Below are 25,374 nucleotides of genomic sequence, written 5' to 3'. Positions count from 1 at the left end.
CACTTGAGTTTGATGTACATATGATCAGCCCTCTTCAGTTTTCTTCAGCTGGGCACTGTGACTGAGCGGTTATAGGCGCTTCAGTCCGGAACTGTTCTGCCGCTACGGTCACAGGTTCAAATCCTGCCTTGGGCATGGATGTGTGTGATGTCCTTAGGCTGGTTAGGTTTAAGTAGTTCTAAGTCTAGGGGACTGATGACCTCCAATGTTAAGTCCCATAGTGTTTAGAGTCATTTGAACCATTTTAGGGTTCTTCATACTTATAGATTTGAGGGCCAGTGGTCTGACATCAATTTCCTAAAGCAGTGCAATGCAATTTTCAAAAACTCGATAAATTGGCCTTGAAGTTGGAATATTTCAGAGCTCTTTCAAGTACTTGGTGGTTACAATTAAAGTGCAGCTACTCACAGAGATCAGTGTGGGCTTAATTACCGTGTCATTGTGAAACTTGATAGATATTCTGATGTGTTAATGTGGAACCAATTTATGCTGGGGAAAAAAAACTTCCCATTCTCATAACCAGGTGCATATCTGATGTTCTGAAAACAAGAAAGTTGTATAGAAACATTTCCATGTGTAATGGATTAGGTGCAGAATGTGATCAGAAAAAGTCAAACATGTGAGAATGGTATAATATTGATTTTATTATTAACAGCTGCTTAAACAGTTTGTTCTATATAAGCACTGGAGATGTAGATGAGATGCTACATCTGTAAAATTATTTTATCAACCTAGTTCTGTTCGAAAGTGAGCAACATGTTCATATATACTGACCTTCTGGTGAGGTAGACAACAGATGTGTCCCTGGTAAATGGATTCTTTTAGATCTCACCAGATCCAAAAGGCACACGGATTCAGATCAGATGATCTTGTAGACCATGCACCTGGAAAACCTCTGGAAATACCACATTCATTGAAGCTTGCATTAAGCAGATGTTTCCATGAGCAAGTGACATCAGTTGTTTGCCCCCTCTAACTTGAAAACAATGGAATCCACACAGTTGCACCGTTCCAAAGCAGGAATCATATGCCGTACAAGTACATTTTGATAATGTGCAGATATAACGTTATACTTGGCAGGCCCTCTGGGTGTATTTTGTACAAAGAAGAACAGACTGAGAATAAAGGCGCTTGTGAATCCACACCAGTGAGTGCAAACACACGGTTTAAAAGTACCCCAAATTCAGCAGTTCTACATATTCATGCACCTTTAGTGTAAAATGTGCCTTGTCACTCCATAGAATATTGCCCAGCCACGTCATCAACTTTGAACCATACCAGAATCTGAAGAGCAAATCAAAACATTACTACTGTTCGTGAGATTTTGGTTGCTGCACCTCTGAATTTTATATGGGTACCAGTATAAAATGATCGCAAAACTTTTACTGTGTACTATGGGATAGATGACGCTGGTGACAATGCACATCACTAGCACTATCTGGGGCATGTGCTGCATTGTCAGCTATTGGAACAGCAATCTTGTCAGTAACTTCCAGACGCAGCATCAAGCTTGCCCGTGCTTTCTTATTTTATTATCTTTTTTAAACTGTTTACTGTCATTGGTCCTCTCCTCAGTGATGCTCTCTCAGTGCCGCACTGACATTGCTACCATTCACATAAAATAGGTTAAACGCGTGGCCTCTCTTCTTGACAGCAATAGTGATCACCCATGTTAGGGCTTGTCAGATGCCAGTGTGCATGTCGTGCAAACAATATACAATGTCAGATTTGCACCTGGTGGTCACAGGTGGAACTAATTAGTTTTCAGCGTAAATTGGTTCAACATTAACACATTAGCATATCTACCATGTATTGATGCCATACAATAATTACAGCTCACATGGAACCTCCTTGAGTGAGTGCACTTTAATTCTAATCGCTCAGTACAAACTAACTCCATATACACAACATAGATGCAATACCCTGAGTGTATAGTGCAAAAGTGTGGTAATTGTAAGGCCTCTGGTTTGATACTTACTAGAAACAACTTCAGTTTAATTTTATTTAAATACCTTACATATTAACAAATGGAAATCTTAATTAACAGATACTGTATTATTTTTTATAAAAATATTTAATATATATAATAATAATATTTTAATTACTGACCATTTGAAAGTAAATTAAAATATGGCTTAAATATGTGGTAGTACATGATTAAACAAATGGAACAGTGAGCAAGGAACGATGAATAGATCCCAGTATGAGCCACTCATGAGTGAACTAGTTCCCAAAGACAAATGAGGCCTCTCACCTCTATTCGGCACACCCAAACTTGGCTGTGAACTATGAAATGTGCAGATTATTAAAAATATAATTAGTATGAGACAAAAAGTCAGTTGCAAGTTTACTGGCAATAATCATTCTCGTGACAGTATTTTTTGAAAGTATACAGTATTTCAATGACAGGTGAAGTTAGATTAGTATGCCACATGTGTGTATGGTGAATATAGCTTAGCCTTAGTAGAATAATTAAGAACGAAGATGTTGATATAATAATGCTATTCTAAGCCTTTCACAAGTGGATGACATCACACACAGACACACACACTTAGGGGCAATAACTCATGACCTAGTCAATCCAGTTTTGTTTGAGGAATGGTTTTCAGTGCTTATCAGATTTATCTGATCCAATCTAATAATGTGTATCAAACATCCTCATTATTTAATTGTAAAGCGTAAGGGGAAGATGGCTGGGGGAGGGGCGGCAGAGAGTGACAAGATTTATTATAAGTTTTGTTGGGTACAGCAATTAATCACCAACATAAAAATGATTCTTGTGATGTCTACAGCATGAGAACTGACCAGTATTACAACTGCAAACCCTTCAGGGTTTGAAGTCCTGGCAACAGGTGAAGGAAGGGATTGCTTTTGACCATGTTCAGGGAACTTTCTGAGGGTTTCATATGAAGTAAAGAGAAGTGTCAGTTCAAACAGTATGATGAGAATCTGAACCTCACTCCTCCAGAGTCAGAGATCATCTTAACATGATCTCTATGCTTGTGTAATTGTAGATCAGTTAGGACAATTTTTGTTCTCTCTTTTCATTTTTTGAAAATATATGTGAAACTGGGGTTGAAGAAACCATCACCTCTTTCATGATGCTATATTTTTAGCAATCACATTCATTGTGAGATTACTAGTGCACTGTCATCTCTAGTTAATTATCGCGTAGTGGGTTATGTGTGTCTGTGGTTCCTGATTTTACTGATATTCTAAGAACAATGTTGTTGTTCAGTTGCAGTTAGAAGTGGTGTTTATAACCAAAGAAGTGACATATTCTGCAGAAGATTATGACAATAAATGTTGTTATTTTAAAAGAAAAGGGTCACCACAAGTATAGCTTAGATGATTTCCTAGCAGTTACAATTAACACTGCTGCTGTTGCCATCATTAGCCATCTTTATACATCATTGTCTAGCCTCATGTGTGTACTAGTTTTTTATGTAATAATTGTTGAAGGTTTAGTTTCTGTCATACTGACAAAAAGACTTTGTACCATATGAAGCTTGTATGAAAAGAAATTAATAGTATATTAAAACTAACACAGAATTGACTTTATATATTTTCATTCTTCCTTTTTAAGAAATCAGCTGAGGAAGAGAGAGAGAAAGCCAAAGAATATCAAATTGAAGCAGAGAGAAGAATTGCAGAACTTGAAAGTAAATGTGCAGATTTGCTGTCTGCTGTGGACAGTGAGTAAAACGCTCAGTATTATTGTGCTTGGACTTAAAATTTCTGAATGTGTAATATGTGGGTATGTGTAAAGCCTTGTTTCTGTTCAACTCTGCACTTGGTTGAAATATTCCATTTGCTATTCACCCTTCTCTCCCATCCTCCCTTTCCAACACTTCTTCAGTAGTTACCATGGGCCAAGTTATTGCTTGTGTAGTCAATCATTCAGGTAGGGCAAATTAAAGTCTTGTTCCATCACATGACTGGCATGTGATCTACATAATAGTCAGTTACTGATACAGTTGATGTGACTGAAAAACTTAGACATAAACTTATTCTGCTACAGATAAATCAGCTTCTGCCCAAGAAGCTCTCTACCCTTTAGAAACCTGTGAAATTTCTAAAGACACCTTCAACCCTGCCCCTTCCCTAACATTTTTCATGAAAATTTTATTCACCCAAAAGAAAAAATGATCGTTTAACCACTGACTGGAAGGGGGGGGGGGGGGAAGTTGTAAAATATTGGCCTTATATTTGGGAGAAGGAATGTTTTAGTCATAATTTGGGTGCCCAGATTTTTTCTTCATTTGTAACACCTCAAAATTATCTTACATCAGTGGTTGACCGGGGGAGTGGGGGGGGGGGGGGGGGGGAAGAAGAGGTTGCAGACAGCTCAGAGGAAAGCAGAATCATGCAGTCAAAAATTTGATATCCTTATTACAGTTGTAAAGTTGACAGCATCAGCTTTGACTTGTGCATCACCAAGTTTTTGCTGACACAACACATTCTTCAGTCTGTGCTTTGCATTCTTAACTCAGTATGATACATGTTGTACTCTGTAGAAGTAAATAGTATTTTTATTGGTTTTCTACAATGAGTGAAAAGTCTGCAAAAAGAAGATTGTGTAATCAAGAATATATTAAGTATGGACTCATGTTTAGTGAAAAGACAGTGTATTGTGTGTGATACTTTCCTTAGTAATGACTCATTGTGACCTCTGCATCTGGAACATCATCTATTTATTGATGAGACACTGGTCAAACCTTCCATTATTAAAACTGCTAGAATTGTTATTGGAGAAGATAGTGAATAATGGATAAGACACCTCTTTCAACCAACCGTGTCCAATGTAGGATTGAGGAAATGGTCCTGAATGTGAAAGAACAATTACTTAAAAGATAATGTCTCTCTTTTTTTATCTTGCAATGTGATGATTCTACTTACGTAGCTCAATGACAACACTTAATAGTACACTGCTGATTTGTGGATAAAAAGCAAATAATGGTAGAACTATTACTTTCTGAAAACTTGGAAGTAACATGAAAAGGTTGTTATGTATTTTAACAAAGAGATAGAGGGGCTGGCCAGGTATATATACCTCTTTACTTCTGTATGCATCCTCTTTGCTTTGAAGCTGGCACAGTACTTACAATAGAATATCTTTGGCTTCCCTCTGACAACCATGCCTTCATCCTTGCTACCCTCCCTGTATTCCTTTCCCTGTTGCTTCATATCCTGGGTTGTGAATAACTAAATCCACTTTCCCTTCTTCCCTTTCTTTGCCCTCTCTCCTCCCTGATAAAGGAACATTTATTCTGAAAGCTAGGACTGTAAAGTTTCGGTTGTTTTTTGTGTATCTATCAGTTGTACTGAGCTGAGGTAAGTACTGGCCAGCCCCTCTATCTCTTTGTTAGTATTTGTTTCACATCTTTATATGAGATTTTCCATTAATTATTTTGTTATGTATTTTATGACATTACTGAGTTTTTGGTTGAAAATGGTTTGTCCTGGGATAGAGTTATGGAAATTTGTACTGATGGAGCACCAGCCATGTTAGATTCATGTTCTGGCTTCCTAAGTATTTAAAAAAAAAAATACTGATCCTATTTGCTCTTGTTTACTTGAGAAACTGAGCAGTACAATGAAATTGGTTATCAGTGTAATTAATAAAATTAAGCCAAGTGTTAGGAATACTCGTTTTATCTGAGTCTTGTGTAATGATCTCAGTGCTGAACACAAATCCTTAAGTCCAATGCTTTTGAAGGACAATGTGCTTATAATGCTCTATAAAGTAGCGCTATTTACTGTGAGTCAAGGGAAAGGAATGATGAAGGTGAGCTTCATCATTCATTTACTGATGACAGATCAATGTTTTCCCCAGTGTACCTTGCAGACTTCTTTGAGACCCAGAACAATCTGAATTTGAAACTGCAAGGGGGAAACACCACAATAACGGATGCCACAAGGGCCGTTTTGGAAAAAAGACCATTACAGAAGTATCACCTAAATGCTCCCTAACTAACTTTGCAATCATTTTGTCAATTAAGTAAACTTCTAGATAAGCAACAGTCTGAAGTCAATGAGTGGAGAGTTACAATCAGTAAACACTTGTAACAACTCCATGAAGAGTTCAAACATAATTTCATTATTTGTCTTCAGAAGATGGGTGGTGCAAATTAGTAAGATCACCCTTCACAATTGATGTGCTTACACTTCCAGTGAAATACAAGAAGATGCAATTCAATTGAAATGTCATTCAAATGCTAAAGAACAGTTTCAACATATGGGGTTGGAAGAATTTTGGTTCAGTTTCCTTCCTACTTATCCAGGAGTGGAAAAGGAAGTCTAAAATTCCCTTTACAGTTCTCATGTACATACCTATGAGAGACCAGATACTAAACATTAGCCATGAAAACAAAACACCACAGCTGTTCGAACATGGAGAGAGGCCTTAGATGTGTTTTAACTAGTTTGAAACTAGAGATTCTGGAGCTGCCTAAATAAAAACAATTTTAACCATTTCAGTGATGATCTGAATTTTTCTTGTGACTTTCATTACATAAAAAAAACTTGGACATGAAATGTTGTTCAAGTGAAAACCATGTCATTAGGTATTAAGTAAGACATAAAGACATTTCTGTTGTGGCTACCAAGCCCTTTGAACTAATATAGTTTTGTATTACTCTACTTCTAATAACAATCTGTTACTAAAGTGTGGATCACAGTTTATTTTCAAATCAAGTTTTTCAAAACAAGCAAACAATTTACTACATAAATATAGGGGCATAATATATTCTGGTGTTGCAAAGGGGGCACCAGGTAGAAAGGAATAGGATGCTTTAAATGAAAGCTAAGACAAAGTTGATTGCAGTTCTGTACAGTACACCCTCTTTCCCATCTACAATCAGATTATGACTACCACTCATATGTTTCTGTAGATATGTATGTTAGCCCATCAAGGCAATGTAGCACAAAAGAGTGCAGTGAAAGATGGTGGACATATTTTTGATATTCTGTTGGCAGTCACAGATGTCCAGCAGGACCTCAAATTGCTAATGTTACAAGAAGTAAGAGAACACATAAGAGCTATTGAGGTCTGATTATGGAAAACCCAGATGGCTGGAATTATCAGTGAATCCAGCCTGAATGAGGCAGTATCGCTAATTCAAGGAGGAGTTCTTCAGTCATTAGTACCAATGTCTATAAGGCAGATCAACATAGATGGAACAAATCTGAAGCCTCAGATTTTGCTACAACCAATTCAACTGCAGTGAAGAAAAATGGTTAGTTGGAAAATGAAGCATACACTGTAGCCAAAAGACTGTGTACTGTGTCTCCCTTCCATTCCATAATAAACTACTAAAGAACACTAAAAGCTAACTCCAAGATATGCCGAGGTGACAAAAGTTACGGGATACCCCCAAATATTGGGTCATACCTCCTTTTGCTTGGGGTAATGCAGCAATTCAGTGTGGCATGGATTCAATGACCCCCCTGCAGAAATGTTCAACCATGCTACCTCTATAATGTCGATAAATGCAAAAGTATTACCTGTGTAGGATTTTGTGCATGAACAGACCTATTGATTATGTCCTATAAACGTTCAGTGGGATTCATGTCAGGTGGTCTGGATGGCCAAATCATTCTCTTGAGTTGTCCCAAACATTCTTCAAACCAGTACGAACAATTGCGTGTCATCATGAAAACATGAAATCCATGAATGGCTGAATCTAACCACTTCCAGTCAGTGATGGTTCAGTTGGAAGAGGACCCAGTTCGTTTCATGTAAAAACAGCCCACGTTATTATGGAGCCACCACCAGTTTGCCCAGTGCCTTGTTGGCAACTTAGGTACATGGTTTTGTAGGGCCTGTACCACACTCGAACCCAACCATCAGATCTCACCAAATGAAAACAGGACTCATCTGACCAGGCCATTGGTTGTCATGAGTGCTTGCTGCAGGAAATGTCGTGCTGTTAGTAAAGGCACTCATGTCAGTCATCTGCTGCCATAGTCCATTAACACCAACTTTCACTGCACTGTCGTAATGGATGTGTTTGCTGTATGTGCCACATTGATTTTTGTGGGTATTTCACCCAGAGCTGCCTGTTTGTTAGCACTGACAACTCTACGCAAATGCAGCTGCTCTTTGTCATTAAGTAAAGGCCATTGAACACCGAGTAGTCTGTGGTGAGAGGTAATGCCTGGAATTTGATATTCTCACCACACTCTTGGCACTGTTGATCACGAATTATAGTATTCCCTAACGATTTCCAAAATATAATGTCCCATACATCTAGCTCCAACTGCAATGGCATGTAAAAGTCTGTTAATTGCCTTCATTGACTGTAATCATGTTGGAAACCTTTTCACATGAGTCACCTGAACACAAATGGCAGCTTTGCCACTGCGCTCCCCTTTTATACCTGTGATACTTCCATCTGTACATCTGCATCTCCCCATCCCACGACCTTTGTCACCTCAGTGCAAGTTTTGCAGGTAGCATATTTATCCACCAATGTCATGTTTCCTGACACCTTATCACAACAAAGTGTACAAAAGGACACATTGTGGAGAGATCTTTAATGCAGTGCGTGTTAGCTTCACTGCATGCTTAATGTTTTCAGTCCTAAACTTGTGATGTCTTTTGTATGTTCAGTCCATGGCATTAATGAGCTCACAAGATGAAACAGTGATGGTTCTATATCTTGGGTCTTGGACGTTTTGATTCAAGTGTTTGCAAGCTAGAACACCGTATTTGTTGGTTTTCGTATTTATACTTTTGTAATATGAGAATTTGTAGTTGAAGTGGCACACCACATATTAGATCACACCAAAATGTATCATTTTAGTATAGTTTGTTCTGGTGGTGTTGGAAAAATGCAACATTGGTAGAAAAACATGTAACTACACATTTCTAAGTACTCCGTTTAGTAGGTTAAATATGTAGCTACAACAAAGGAATTGCTTCATATAACCTATTAAATCACATTTTTCTTTCTATTCTTGATACGTTTATAGATGAAACGAGCTTATCTCCTGTTTTGCTCTGCAAAGTGGTCTATTGCCATTTCATTAAAATTTTGACAATTCAGTAGTTCTTCTTCAAGCTCGTTTCCAAAGTATTGCCTTATATAAGCTGCACATCGAATTCATGTTTTGCTATTTTCAGGCTCACAGTATGCAGCAGTTATTCGTATATGTCTAGTACTCTGGTACAATATGCTCACAAAAAGAAACTTGCTAATAATGGTAATGGGGTAGTTTTTGTATGCATATTGCTTCTGTCCCCCCATGAACCATGGACCTTGCCGTTGGTGGGGAGGCTTGCGTGCCTCAGCGATACAGATAGCCGTACCATAGGTGCAACCACAACAGAGGGGTATCTGTTGAGAGGCCAGACAAACGTGTAGTTCCTGAAGAGGGACAGCAGCCTTTTCAGTAGTTGCAGGGGCAACAGTCTGGATGATTGACTGATCTGGCCTTGTAACAATAACCAAAACGGCCTTGCTGTGCTGGTACCGCGAACGGCTGAAAGCAAGGGGAAACTACGGCCGTAATTTTTTCCGAGGGCATGCAGCTTTACTGTATGATTAAATGATGATGGCGTCCTCTTGGGTAAAATATTCCGGAGGTAAAATAGTCCCCCATTCGGATTTCCGGGTGGGGACTACTCAAGAGGATGTCATTATCAGGAGAAAGAAAACTGGCATTCTACGGATCGGAGCTTGGAATGCCAGATCCCTTAATCGGGCAGGTAGGTTAGAAAATTTAAAAAGGGAAATGGATAGGGTAAAGTTAGATATAATTGGAATTAGTGAAGTTCGGTGGCAGCAGGAACAAGACTTTTGGTCAGGTGAATACAGGGTTATAAATACAAAATCAAATAGGGGTAATGCAGGAGTAGGTTTAATAATGAATAAAAGAATAGGAGTGCGGGTTAGCTACTACAAACAGCACAGTGAATGCATTATTGTGGCCAGGATAGACACTAAGCCCACACCTACTACAGTAGTACAAGTTTATATGCCAACTAGCTCTGCAGATGACAAAGAAATTGAAGAAATATTTGGTTAGATAAAAGAAATTATTCAAACAGTGAAGGGAGACAAAAATTTAATAGTCATGGGTGACTTTTATTCGATAGTAGGAAAAGAAAGAGAAGGAAACATAGTAGGTGAATATGGATTGGGGGAAAGAATGAAAGAGGAAGTCGCCTGGTAGAATTTTGCACAGAGCACAACTTAATCATAGCTAACACTTGATTCAAGAATCATAAAAAAAGATTGTATACATGGAAGAAGCCTGGAGATACTGACAGGTTTCAGATAGATTATATAATGGTAAGACAGAGATTTGGGAACCAGGTTTTAAACTGTAAGACATTTCCAGGGGCAGATGTGGACTCTTACCACAATCTATTGGTTATGAACTGTAGATTAAAACTGAATACTCTGCAAAAAGGTGGGAATTTAAGGAGATGGCACCTGGATAAACTGAAAGAACCAGAGGTTGTAGAGAGTTTCAGGGAGAGCATAAGGGAACAATGGACAGGAATGGGGGAAAGAAGTACAGTAGAATAAGAATGGATAGCTCTGAGGGATGAAGTACTGAAGGCAGCAGAGGATCAAGTAGGTAAAAAGACAAGGGCTAGTAGAAAAAGGAATACACACATCTCAAAAATGAGATCGACAGGAAGTGCAAAATGGCTAAGCAGGGATGGCTAGAGGACAAATGTAAGGATGTAGAGGCTTATCTCACTAGGGGTAAGATAGATAGTGCCTACAGGAAAATTAAAGAGACCTTTGGAGACACGAGAACCACTTGTACGAACATCAAGACCTCAGATGGAAACCCAGTTCTAAGCAAAGAAGGGAAAGCAGAGAGGTCGAAGGAGTATATAGAGGGTCTATACAAGGGGGAGGTACTTGAGGACAATATTATGGAAATGGAAGAGGATGTAGATGAAGATGAAATGGGATATACGATACTGCATAAAGAGTTTGACAGAGCACTGAAAGACCTGAGTCGAAACAAGGCCCCCGGAGTAGACAACATTCCATTAGAACTACTGACAGCCTTGGGAGAGCCAGTCCTGACAAAAATCTGGTGAGCAAGATGTATGAAACAGGCGAAATACCCTCAGACTTCAAAAAGAATATAATAATTCCAATCCCAAAGAAAGCAGGTGTTGACAGATGTGAAAATTACCGAACTATCAGTTTAATAAGTCACAGCTGCAAAATACTAACGCGAATTCTTTACAGACGAATGGAAAAACTAGTAGAAGCCTACCTTGGGGAAGATCAGTTTGGATTCCGTAGAAATGTTGGAACACATGAGGCAATACTGACCCTACGACTTATCTTAGAAGCTAGATTAAGGAAGGGCAAACCTACGTTTCTAGCATTTGTAGACTTACAGAAAGGTTTTGACAATGTAGACTGAAATACTCTCTTTCAAATTCTGAAGGTGGCAGGGGTAAAATACAGGGAGCAAAAGGCTATTTACAATTTGTACAGAAACCAGATGGCAGTTATAAGAGTCGAGGGACATGAAAGGGAAGCAGTGGTTGGGAAGGGAGTGAGACAGGGTTGTAGTCTCTCCCCGATGTTATTCAATCTGTATATTGAGCAAGCAGTGAAGGAAACAAAAGAAAAATTTAGAGTTGGTATTAAAATCCATGGAGAAGAAATAAAAACTTTGAGGTTCGCCGATGACATTGTAATTCTGTCAGAGACAGCAAAGGACTTGGAAGAGCAGTTGAAGGGAATGGACAGTGTCTTGAAAGGAGGATGTAAGATGAACATCAACAAAAGCAAAACGAGGATAATGCTATGTAGTCGAATTAAGTCAAGTGATGCTGAGGGAATTAGACTAGGAAATGAGACACTTAAAGTAGTAAAGGAGTTTTACTGTTTGGGGAGCAAAATAACTGATGATGGTCGAAGTAGAGAGGATATAAAATGTAGACTGGCAATGGCAAGGAAAGCGTTTCTGAAGAAGAGAAATTTGTTAACATCGAGTATAGATTTAAGTGTCAGGAAGTCATTTCTGAAAGTATTTGTTTGGAGTGTTGCCATGTATGGAAGTGAAACATGGACGATAAATAGTTTGGACAAGAAGAGAACAGAAGCTTTCGAAATGTGGTGCTACAGAAGAATGCTGAAGATTAGGTGGGTAGATCACATAACTAATGAGGAAGTATTGAATAGGATTGGGGAGAAGAGAAGTTTGTGCACAACTTGACCAGAAGAAGGGATCGGTTGGTAGGACATGTCCTGAGTCATCAAGAGATCACCAATTTACTATTGGAGGGCAGTGTGGAGGTTAAAAATCATAGAGGGAGACCAAGAGATGACTACACTAAGCAGATTCAGAAGGATGTAGGTTGCAGTAGGTACTGGGAGATGAAGCAGCTTGCACAGGATAGAGTAGCATGGAGAGCTGCATCAAACCACTCTCAGGACTGAAGGAGGATTGAGGTTGTGAGGGGGAAATGGCATGGGAGATCTGTTTGCAGGCTAGGTCTGGGGGATAATGCCTGTCTATGAAGGTCTTGGTGAGATCCTCAGCATACTGAGCAAGGGAGTTTTGTCACTGCAGATATGCCATCCCTGGGTAATCAGATTATATGGGAAGGATTTTTTGGCATGAAAGGGATGACAGTTGTCAAAATGCAGGTACTATTGGTGGTTGGGGGTTTAATGTGGACAGAGGAGCAGACGGAGCAATCACAGAGGATGAGGTCATCTTGGAAGGTCGCACGCTGTGTTGAGGAGGAACACGTGAAGCAGATGGGAGAGACGGTGTTGAGGTTCTGAAGGAACGAACATAGGGTATCTAGGCCCTGTTCCAGATCATGAAGATATCATCAATGAACCTCAACCAGACTAGGGTTTGGTGTTCTGGGAGGCTCCTCTAAATGGCCTGTAAAAAGGTTGGCATAGGACCGTGCCAAGCAGGTGCCGGTGGCTGCACTGTGGATATATATATATACCTTCCATTCAAATGAGAAGTAGTTGTGGGTTTGTGTAAAGATAGTAAGGTGTATGAGGAATGGGTAGTGGATTTGGAATTTGAAGGACATTGTGAAAGGTAGTGTTAAGTAGTGGTAAGACCTTGAACATGAGAGACGCTGGTGTATTGAGTGTTGGCGCCAACAGTGTCAAGTATGGATCCAGGAAGTAAAGGGATAGGGATGGTGGAGGGTTGCTGAAGGAAATGGTTGGCATCTTTGATGTGGGAAGCTAGATTACGGGCAATTGGTTGAAGGTGTTTGTCAGAGAGCAGCGAAATTCTTTCAGTGGGGGCACAATAACCAGCCACAATGGGGCTGACATTGTTGGGTTTTTGGGGAGCATGTAGAAGGTGGTATGCAGGGTGACATAGGGGTGAGGAGGGAAATGGATTCAGGGGAGATGTTCTGGGAGGGGCCTAAGGCTTTAAGCAGGGATTGGAGTTTGTGTTGGACTTCTGGGATGGGATATCTCTGTCAAAGTTTATAGGTGGAGTAGTCAGAAAATTGGCGGAGGTCATCTGCCAAGTAGTCACTGCGATTCATAACAACAGTGATGGAACAATTATCTATAGGTAGGATGATTAGGTCAGCATTTGTTTTGTGGTTGTGTATGGCTGTTCTTTTTTCTAGTAAAAGCTAGGTTTTCTGAGGAAGGGACCTGGGGAAGGATAGTGAGGCTAAGTTGGAGGTAAGGAATTCCTAAAATGTGACCAGTGGGTGGTTAGTTGGGAAGGGAGAAAGATCATGGTTGGATGATGGTATGAACTGAAAGAAGCAGGGTTCAGTGTTGGAATTAGGGTGGTTTTGGTTGGAGGGACTGGCTGCAAAGAAGTGCATCTATTGCAGGAATCAGGAGAGGGAGAGTAGGTTTCTGACAAGTCCAGCTTGGTTAAATTTGGGTGTACAGCTAAAGGTGAGTCCTTTGAATAGGACTGAAACTTCTCTGGAGCTGAGGGTTTTGGTAGAAAGGTTAACAGTGTTCTAGGACAGTTATAGCTGTGGATTTGGAGGATGTTTGGTAAGGAGTTTTGGAGGATGTAGCAAGTTGGAAAGGTCAGCTAGGCAGGGTTTAGCTGCTATGAGGGGTGGGCGAGGAGGAACATTGTGGGTATGATAGAGTTTGGATATTGGTGCTCTGAGGCGGTAGTAGGATGTCAGCAGTTTGGATAATTTATAGAGGTTGTGTCTGGAGTCCTCCTCCAGGTGCTGGAGAGCAAGGGATTCAATTTGAGAGATGTGATGTATGGAGTAGGGATTGTAGAGTAGTAGTATCCTGCCGAGGGAGCAGAGGTTTGTTCTGGGATGACTGTGCCATGGAGATGTGTTTTTACAGGGTCAGGGATTGGCAGAATCTGAAAATGTGTAGGTCATTGTAAAAGGAGGGGTGGGATCCTGAGAAAGGAATCTTTACAGTTAGGCTGTTTGGGGGGATTCCATGGTTAGGACAGTATTTGAGTAATAGGACGTGGGACTAGGTTTTACCCAGGGCAATGGATACTTTACTGAACTGGTAAAGAAAGATGGAGGCAGGAATGGTGCAAAGGAAATGGGAAAAATAGGTGTTGATGATTGTGAGAGCAGCTGAATAAGCAAAAAGATGCATAATGATGTGTAAAAAATACGGAAAGACACACAGAAACATGCACAGATACATAAAAATACGCACAGATGCATAAAAATACGCACAGGTGCATAAAAATACGCACAGGTGCATAAAAATACGCACAGGTGCATAAAAATACGCACAGGTGCATAAAAATACGCACAGGTGCATAAAAATACGCACAGGTGCATAAAAATACGCACAGGTGCATAAAAATACGCACAGGTGCATAAAAATAGACACTGGTGCATAAAAATAGACATATGTAAAAATATGCAAAAATCCATGTAATCACCTAAAACTATGCACAAATATGTTAAAAACGTACATAAATGTGGGTGAAAAGGAATAATGAGATATGGGAGTGTGTGTGCATTGCAATACGAGAGGGATGGAGGGGGGATGGGTCAGATCAAGGATCAAAAATTCATGTGGCACTGACAAGTGTGGGAAACAAAACTCTAAAGTATGTCTGGATGAGGGATGAAGGGGGATCAATAGGAATAAATGTAATTAACTATCGGAGGTAAGGGTATGGGGCGTTGGATGCAGCAAAACAGTCCACGTGGTGATGAAGTCTATGTTGTTCACTGACTGTCGTTAATATGGTGTAGCCCAGAAGTAGATGCGTTTTGGAAGGCAGTTAATAAACACATGAAAGCAGAGAAAGAATGGACACTGAGAAGAGTACTGCTATAGAGAAGAGTAAGAATGGAAAACGTCACAGGGTCGTAGGAGGGGAGAAAGCCATTCGGCAAAAATCAAACTATTGAGACTCCAGGTAGGAATATCAACAATCTAGGAAAAGATAGATAGATACTTTTCGTATAGAAGACGCGTCATGTTGCAGACAGCATGATTAAAAGATGCTCACACATATCTTTCGATCACAGCCTTCATTAGTAAACACACACACACTCTTATATGCAAAAAAAGCACACCTCATACCCACATCACTGCGAACTCCAGCATCTCAGGCCGGAATGCAGTATCACATGGGATGCAAGCAGCAATCTGGAGGGGGTGAGAAAGGAGAAGGGATAATAGTAATGTACAGGTGGGGGAGAAACAAACACTGTCTGGTGGAGTGTGCAGGGATTAGACTGCCAACAGGCATCAGGAGATTGTGAGGCAGGGAAGTGGGGTAAAAAAGGAAGAAAAAAGGAGAGAAGTGGGGTAAAAATGGGGGGGGGGTTGCATTGAGAGAGCGTTGCAAATCAACAGGGTGGGAGGCAAGAATGGGGAGGAAATGATAGAGCGGAAGGGTTGGAAACTGTTGGGTGGAGGGTGTGGGAACAGAATTTTACCATAGGTTGAGGCCGGGATAATTACGGGAGCAGAGAATGTGCTGTAAGGATAGCTCCCATCTGCACAGTTTAGAAAAGCTGGTGGTGTAGGGAAGGATCCAGATGGCTCAGGTAGTGAAGTAGTCATTCAAATCAATGCTTAATGATCAGGGACAATGAAATACACAATCACATTCTCAACACTCACTGTTTATTCCAACAATTCCTGGTAGATACATGTACAAAAATAGGAGCAGAACAGATGCTTTACAGAAGACTAAATCAGAAGAAACTATGCATCCACCTTCAAAGCAGAATCACACACACACACACACACACACACACACACACACACACACACACACACACACACACACACCAAGCTGCCATGACCTACATAATTAAATATGGATGATCTGACCTCTTCATAACATTCCCATGCAACTTGTTGTATACAGAAATCAAAGAACATCTAAGAACGGACAAGCCCCCATGCATCAACACAACATAATAGCCCGAGTTTCCTGACAAGAACAAATGAGATTTATTGAAGTCATCACAAAAAACCACATCTTTGGAACTGTTAGAAGCTGGATGTACACAATTGAATGGGCCAAAAACTAGGACTGCCTCACTAACACAATTTCATATGGTTACACGACTGAATTCATCCCATGGATATTGACAATCATTGAACCTGAGTTTCCCAGTCCATAAGAAAATCTGGAACTGTATGACAGAGTAGTGAAAGACACGATGCACAGACCATCCTGGCCATTAAATCCCAATTCGTCATGCATTAATGATGGGGGGGGGGGGGGGGGGGGGGGAAAAAAAACCAGAACCATTCTTGGACAACACACTAACTGATGGTGATCCCAAATACAGAGCATAGTCACCCAACAACAGTGTCTTTACAGAAAAAATATGAATATGAGGCAGTGATGAACTGATAATAGATAATCAATGGGCAGTACCATATAACACACTACTTTCCAAAATATTCCAAACACACACAAACGCAGAATAGTGCAATTCAGTGAAGTGCATCAAATATTTCTGTAAATATGTGAACAAAAAGGCAGTGATGTGACAGTTTTTCAAATAGCCTCGTGTACGAAATGGGAAGATACATCAGCAATAATGAAGCAGCTCAGCAGATTTTTGCTTTCCCCGTACATGAATGCGAAACAACTGTGCAACATCTAGCAATGCATTTGGAGAGTGTACGAGTTTACTTCACAAAAGACATTGCCAGAAAAGTTGCCAGCGAACCACTTCAGAACACAACATTAACAGCTTTTTACCAATTGTGCCAGACGGATGCATTCACAAAAACATTACTATATGTTGGTGTCCCTACCTATTATACATGGAACACAACAAGAAAAATCTTTCAACAACAAAAACAAAGAATTCCATTAGAAGATCATCCAGGTATCATGAAAACTGGCACACCAGGCCAGTATGCACTGTACATGGAAACAACGCTGAATGTTTCTATGTCGTGGTGTTATTTAATTGGATAGATAACATCCATTCTATCCAATTAAATAATTTGGTCAATAATTGATTGTTTTCATTGTTATATCACATGATGTTGCTACACGAATTATGGGAATCAACAAGTTTCATAGATCTCAGGGTTGTTGACAGTTACCTGTGCTAGATGTACAGGAAAAACATGAAAATGCTTAGGACTACTGGAAAATGACAACCTCTGGGAATTAACCTACAAGAACCCTTGTTCACAGCCTCAGCGGAACAGATGATAGACTTATTCACCATAATTCTAATAAAATGTGATCCATTGAATGTAAAACAGCTGTGAGACTCCTTCAAAGAGAGTATGATTGATGACATACTGTACTGAAACCAACGAAGTCATCAGTGAAACAGTCATTTGCCTAGAAGGTAAACATTTACCAATGAATCGCCAGACCTTAGTAAAACTTGATGCAAGCACCCCAAAAAGCTGCTATCAGTATCCTAAACATTGAAATTACAAAGGAGAAAGCTACATCAACAAACTGCTTAAATATATTACTCACAACAAACTAGTCCTCAGCGACAATCAAAATGAAATTTTCAATATTATCATGGGCCGAATTGACAACATAGCAGAATTATTTACTTGGATGCACTAGGACGCACCAGGAAAATGTTTTTAATAAATCTGTTGCTGGCGGAAATACATGCTAAACATCCCATCACACTAGCACTGGCATCATCTGGTGTTGCAGCAACATTTATGGAAGGAAATTTCACTGCCCATCCCACTCTACAACTACCGTTGAATATAGCCGAAGAACATTTCTAGTGTTTAAAATCACAAGAGCATCTGGACTGGGTGAAGTTCTAAAGCAAGCTATACATACTTTCTAGGATGAATGCACAATGGCACATAAAACATCACTTGAAGCCATGAACAGAACATTACAAGAATTACAAGGAAACTCTAAAGTGATGAGAGGCGTTCTACTCACTCTCAGGAGATTTTCAACAATCACTTCCAGTTATCTCCAAGCCAACACCAGCAGCCGAGATTATTTCATGCTTTAAAACAAAAATATCACATCTCTAACTAATTAATGGAAAATCTCATATAAAGATGTGAAACAATTACTAACAAAGAGATAGAGGGGCTGGCCAGTACTTACCTCAGCTCAGTACAGCCGATAGAAACACAAAAAACAACCGAAAATTTAAGCTCCTAGCTTTCGGAATAAATGTTCCTTCATCAGGGAGGAGAGAGGGGAAAGAAAGGGAAGAAGGGAAAGTGGATTTAGTTACTCACAACCCAGGTTATGAAGCAACAGGGAAAGGAAAACGGGGAAGGTAGCAAGGATGGAGGCATGGTTGTCAGAGGGAAGCCAAAGATATTCTACTGCAGGTACTGTGCCAGCTTCAAACCAAAGAGGATGCATACAGAAGTAAAGAGGTGTATAGTATAAAGATGTAGGATGGAAAGATGCATGAATGGCTAAAGAGGAAAGGGAAAGAGGAGAAGACTGAAAAGTAAATGGGAGTGAGGTTGTTTAACGTAGGTTTAGTCCAGGGGGATGGCGGGATGAAAGGATGTGCTGGAGTGAAAGTTCCCATCTCCGCAGTTCAGAGGGACTGGTGTTGGGTGGGAGAAGCCAAATGGCACATACAGTGTAGCAGGTTCCTAGGTCCCTAGAATTATGCTGGAGGGCATGCTCCGCTACTGGGTATTGGACATCTCCTAAGCGGACAGTTCGTCTGTGTCCGTTCATGCGCTCAGCCAGTTTAGTTGTTGTCATACCGATGTAAAAGGCTGTGCAGTGCAGGCATGTCAGCTGATAAATGACATGTGTAGTCTCACACGTGGCCCTGCCTTGAATTGTGTATGTTTTCCTAGTAGCGGGGCTGGAGTAGGTGGTTGTGGGGGGATGCATGGGGCAGGTTTTGCAGCGGGGTCGGTTACAGGGGTAGGAACCGCTGGGTAGAGAAGGTAGTCTGGGAATATTGCAGGGTTGGACGGGGAGGAATGTCCAACAACAATATTCCTACCCTCAGACCACACAGAAGCATCCCCCTTGTCACCCAATATTATCCTGGCCTCGAATACATCAATAAATTACTCCGCCAGGGATATGACTTTCTCAAGTCAACCCCTGAAATGAGATCATCCCTTGACAAAATTCTCCCCACACCACCCAGAGTTGCCTTTCGTCGTCCCCCTAACCTCCGTAACATCCTTGTTAAACCCTGCAATATTCCCAGACTACCTTCTCTACCCAGCGGTTCCTACCCCTGTAACCGACCCCGCTGCAAAACCTGCCCCATGCATCCCCCCACAACCACCTACTCCAGCCCCGCTACTAGGAAAACATACACAATTCAAGGCAGGGCCACGTGTGAGACTACACATGTCATTTATCAGCTGACATGCCTGCACTGCACAGCCTTTTACATCGGTATGACAACAACTAAACTGGCTGAGCGCATGAACGGACACAGACGAACTGTCCGCCTAGGAGATGTCCAATACCCAGTAGCGGAGCATGCCCTCCAGCATAATTCTAGGGACCTAGGAACCTGCTACACTGTATGTGCAATTTGGCTTCTCCCACCCAACACCAGTCCCTCTGAACTGCGGAGATGGGAACTTGCACTCCAGCACATCCTTTCATCCCGCCATCCCCCTGGACTAAACCTACGTTAAACAACCTCACTCCCATTTACTTTTCAGTCTTCTCCTCTTTCCCTTTCCTCTTTAGCCATTCATGCATCTTTCCATCCTACATCTTTATACTATACACCTCTTTACTTTTGTATGCATCCTCTTTGGTTTGAAGCTGGCACAGTACCTGCAGTAGAATATCTTTGGCTTCCCTCTGACAACCATGCCTCCATCCTTGCTACCTTCCCTGTTTTCCTTTCCCTGTTGCTTCATAACCTGGGTTGTGAGTAACTAAATCCACTTTCCCTTCTTCCCTTTCTTTCCCCTCTCTCCTCCCTGATGAAGGAACATTTATTCCGAAAGCTAGGAGCTTAAATTTTCGGTTGTTTTTTGTGTTTCTATCGGCTGTACTGAACTGAGGTAAGTACTGGCCAGCCCCTCTATCTCTTTGTTAGTAATTATATCACATCTCTAGTCACACATACAAATACAGTGACTAACAAAGAATGAGAGATTGAACTATCGAAAGATTTCTGCAATATAGCCACTGCTGAAAATGAACTCATCAACCAAATTTATCCAAACATTGTTTACAACTATACTAATCCAAACTGGCTATTTGAAAGAGCAGTTTTGGCAGATAAAAATAATATTGTCAGTGATATCAACTTTAATATTCAAAAGAAAATTTCCAATGGAGAGAGAATATACAAATTGACTGACACAATGCTAAACATTGAAGAAAGTGTGAACTTCCCTACAGGATTTCTAAATTCTTTGCAATACCAGAAATGCCATTACACTGTCTGACTTAAAATTGGATCTCCAGTCATACTACTCAGAAATCTCTAACTCGCCAACTGCGTAATGGGACAAGGATGATCATCAAACAGCTATTGAATAACATTATGGCAGCCTAATTTATGACAGGACACTCACTATTTATCCCCAGAATAGTACTGATCTCTACTGGACTGCCATTCCAATTTAAAAGACTGCAATTTCCAATCAAATTAGCCTACAGTTTTACATAACAAAGCACAAGGACAAACTAATAAATATTTAGGCATCAATTTCAAAGACTCCTGCTTCTGTCACAGTCAACTATATGCAGCTTGCTCTTGAGTAGAAAATTCAAAAAATTTCTACATACATATCCCAGATAACAAAATGGAAAAATGTTGTATATAAACAAGTACTGTAAAAAGTTAGAATATGTGGTCAGTAAACATTTTTTATCTGTTATGCTTTAAAGTTTATCCTTTTATTCCAACTACCACACAATCTCGCATTACCTCCCTGAGCAAAGTCGGGTACGCCAGCTAGTAGAGATGTAAGAGACAGGGAATTGTTAGCTGAGTTTCAGCCACTTTGTTCATTATCATCTGATGTAACCAGTGAATAATGAAAATTATTTGGAAATTGGTATGACACCCTTAGGCTCCTCTGGTTGAGCATTCAGAAAGCTCATAGGAGCTGTAGTGTGTAGAAGTTGTGCCCCCAAGTCTCTACAACATAGAGCTAAACGGCATTTCAAAGTGCAGGCTTAAGACTAGTGACTACCTTTTCAAAAGAAATATTACTTTGTATCAACAGTTCCAAAAATTTTGACTCTCATTATTTGTGTGGCTAATATTCAATATTCATCGTAATACAGTGTTGAAAAATTATTTTAATATATATTTTGGAATGACTCTGCCTCAAAGCTTTTAAATGAAAGTGTTGCCTGTCCTTGATACTTGTAGATTCCAAAGTAGGAATTATTGGACAAATCTCTTTATTTCAATTGTTATGTGGGCCACTGCAGGGAATGCTAATGATGGAAACATTTATCATAATTCCAGGATATACAGAATTTGCCCTGTCATTGCTCTATTTCACTGAATTGGAATTGATGTCCTATTAAGGTGTCCTAAATCAACAAATGAGAATAAATGGATGTGAGTGCCTGCTAAGTACTTGACCCAGTGCATGGTCACCAAGGCTGCACCAACTGTGGAAGCTTCAGAAATTGTGAAACTTTTTGTAGAAGATATAATTCTGACATTTAGATCAGCAGGTGTAATGATCTCTTGAAAAAGTGTTGCAGTCAAAATTGACTTCATGATGCAATATCAACTACAGAATAACTGCCTACCATTCATAGAGAAGTTTTCTTGCAGTACACAAATAAGACATCCCTCTGGATGTACGTTGTCATTGAACAAAGAGCTGGAATACAGTACTTCCTGTTGTAATATTTGCGTACAACAGAGTAAAACAAGACACCATTTCTTCCAGCCAATGCCTCACAAGACTAAAAAAACTATATGGACACTTTGATGTAATCAGCCATGGCATCGCCATGTTGAAACGAAAACAAACACATCATCTCCAGAACAGACGTGGCAAGACAGCTGGTGTGCATGTTTGGGACACCCAGGGTAGCGAATCATGAACATCGACTTATAAGCTGCAACCTGGGTGACCTGCTATGGATTTTTATATCAGTGCAGCAGGAAAAGCAATGAGAAAAATTTGTAAAACAATACATTGGCCCGTACCGAATCATACATTAAAAAGTGCATTGTGTCATTTGCATAGACTCTAGTCATGCTCATTAAGCATAGAGAGTTAATGAGTTAAGAAACATGAATACCTGCTCAGTGATTGTGATGCCTTGATGAAAGTGACTTCATTTAATCAGGAAGGCATGTTAATAAGATCAGAATGCAAGATTCCTGCAACACATTTACACAAAGGACCACTAAATAGATCCCACTCCAGAAATGCACAGTCAACCCCATAACAGTGTACCACTGTTTTGTGTGGAGGAGGAGAAGCAGGAGGAGCAATGTTGCATGATATGCCTCATGTGCTGCAGTGTAGTGGTGTATCTGTGGCTAGCGATGTATGGGTCACTGTTTTGATTCCTGTCTCCTGCTGTAGGCATTGCTTAATTTTGGAGCTACAGTTAGCATTGTTGCTTTTACAAACTGAATCTTAGAAAGATTCCCATTAAAGTCCTAAATGCTGTGATTTGCATGTGCATTAGCTTCAGTATTCAGATCCCTTTAATCTTCCTTCCTTCTAAGCTACTGGAATGGCAACGGAGGATGCTGTATTCTGTACTGCTTTCAAAAATTTTTTTGAAATTAGTGTCTTTATTGCTCTATTACTAGTGACTTGGGAATGAAGAATGAGATTAATAGTTATAAACCACAAAATATTTTCACATCTGTAAAATTCAGAAAATAACTGCATGAGATGTTTAGCTGAGTACATTTCACAAACCTCTCACCTTTTCTTAAAATGTTATTGTGATGGTGAAGTCATTTTGGTATTCTGTCAAGACTTTTTCTAGTCGCTATTAAATTTGGGATTAATTTAACATCTCGCACAAGTGACAGGGCTGTGTCCTTGCTGTTTCTTTTAGTTGAAGTCTTATACTTGTGTCAATAATGTCTTAGTTGGTAAAATAATAGTAAGCTAGAAATGACTGGAATTGCTATACAGAGATAGAGTAATTTATTTTATACCATAAGTCATTTAGCGCACATTTAGTAATTATAAACTAAATTGCAGATGAAAAAACAACTAGTACATCATTACAAGAACAGATAATGAGTTTAGAAGGAAAGCTTACACAGAGTGAGGAACGTGCTGCAGAACTTTTGAGTGAAATACATCAAGAGAAGAGTGAGAAAGATATTGCCCAACTTCGATGTGCAGAGCTGAATCAGCAATGTGAGCTGGTGAGACAACAGCTTCGTGAACAACAGAGAGATGCAGCTGACATACAGACTCGTGTTGGCACTCTACAAAATGAAATAGAAATAAAGGATAAGGTATTGTATTCATCACATTTATTTTTATTGCAAATCACTGCTTTTGAATCTTTTGACGTACTGTTGCTATTTTGGGGCTAGCATGAATCCTCACATAGTCAGCAGTCTTGTCAGCTATCTTTCATAGTCTATTACTATGTAGGTAAAACAGATACCAGGTCAGCACAGCTACCAGATGACAGTGAGCAACAAAAGCTTTTGGATTAAAGCAACATTTTACTGAACACTAGTAGATAAATTTTAATCTGTTGGTGGTTTGATCATTGTTCCCAAACTCATGCAGCCATTCTGTAATACAAAAGCTTAATTGTCATCATCAATTTAAGTAACATCTTTCACTAACATTGAATCACACAGAAATTGTTCTAATGCATTTGGCCAATAAGAAATCCCATTCCAATTGGCAACTGCATTTCAGGCATTTACATAAGACAATGCTAACAGCCTGTAATGTACTTGAGTCCCATCGTATATTAGCTGTGTACTGTACTTTTAAGTTGGTGCAAAATTTGCTATTATATTGGTACAACAATAACAGTGGAGTTTCGATTATTCAGATCTTATTTATATGGATTCATCATTATCTTGATTCTCAATCACGAGCAAACATCTTTTTAGTATGGTCTGTGCATCCAAGGACATGTCACACTGCCACTACCCTCCCAATCTCTGTCTCTCAGATTTCATTATTGTTTGAGTTACAGTTGCCAGTCACTGTGCCGTGTCACGCCTGTGCTTAGAAATACCAAAGCGCAATAAAGCGTTGTTATCGTGTAAAGATAAAATAAACATTAGTGATTCATTAAAAAAAAAAGGGAAACTGGTTATAAGTTAGCCAATAAGTATGATATAAAACTTCCTGGCAGATTAAAACTGTGTGCCGGACCGAGGCTCGAACTCGGGACCTTAGCCTTTTGCGGGCAAGTGCTCCACCAACTGAGCTACCCAAGCACGACTCACACCCTGTCGTCACAGCTTTACTTCCACTGTACCTCGTCTCCTACGTGCCAAAGTTTGGAATCTAGGAGACGAAGTAATGCTGTGAGGGCAGGGCGTGAGTCATGCTTGGGTAGCTCAGTTGGTGGAGCACTTGTCCGTGAAAGGAAAAGTCCCGAGTTCGAGTCTCGGTCCGGCACACAGTTTTAATCTGCCAGCAAGTTTATATCAGAACACACTCCGCTGCAAAGTGAAAATCTCATTCTGGAAGTATGACGTAGGTAATTCTACAATAATGAATATTAAGAATTGTACTGATTCAGTGTTGAAATATACCTGCATACTTGATACTGAAGACAGGAGTAAAATAGTGAAAAAGCCTAAAGGTTTCGGAAGAAGCTTTGTATTTTTGTTGTTTATATAAATGATCAACTGCACAACTGATATCTAATCCTTTGTGATGTGAACAGCCATTACAGTTAAAAAAGTGGCGATGAATTGTATGTGGCAGGTAACAGGTGGTTTTACAGATTTAAATCTCATTGTGAAATTTACAGATTGGAAATAAAAGGTGACAAAATGTCAGTTGATGAACCAAC

At 39.9% G+C, this 25,374-nt stretch overlaps 1 protein-coding gene across 2 annotated transcripts in view; it reads left to right on the top strand.

Moving 5' to 3' along the window:
* Positions 1-25,374, top strand: part of LOC126360091 (golgin subfamily A member 1) — a 129,969-nt gene that overhangs the window by 90,732 nt on the left and 13,863 nt on the right. For both annotated transcript variants that reach the window (XM_050007681.1, XM_050007682.1), the window contains 2 exons: positions 3,587-3,695; positions 23,577-23,839. In XM_050007681.1, coding sequence (XP_049863638.1) covers positions 3,587-3,695; positions 23,577-23,839 — 372 coding nt within the window. The remainder of the gene's footprint in view (positions 1-3,586; positions 3,696-23,576; positions 23,840-25,374) is intronic.

This window comes from Schistocerca gregaria, chromosome 1, assembly GCF_023897955.1.
Source record: "Schistocerca gregaria isolate iqSchGreg1 chromosome 1, iqSchGreg1.2, whole genome shotgun sequence".
Lineage (NCBI taxonomy): Eukaryota > Metazoa > Arthropoda > Insecta > Orthoptera > Acrididae > Schistocerca > Schistocerca gregaria.
This window is presented reverse-complemented; position numbering and strand designations above follow the sequence as displayed.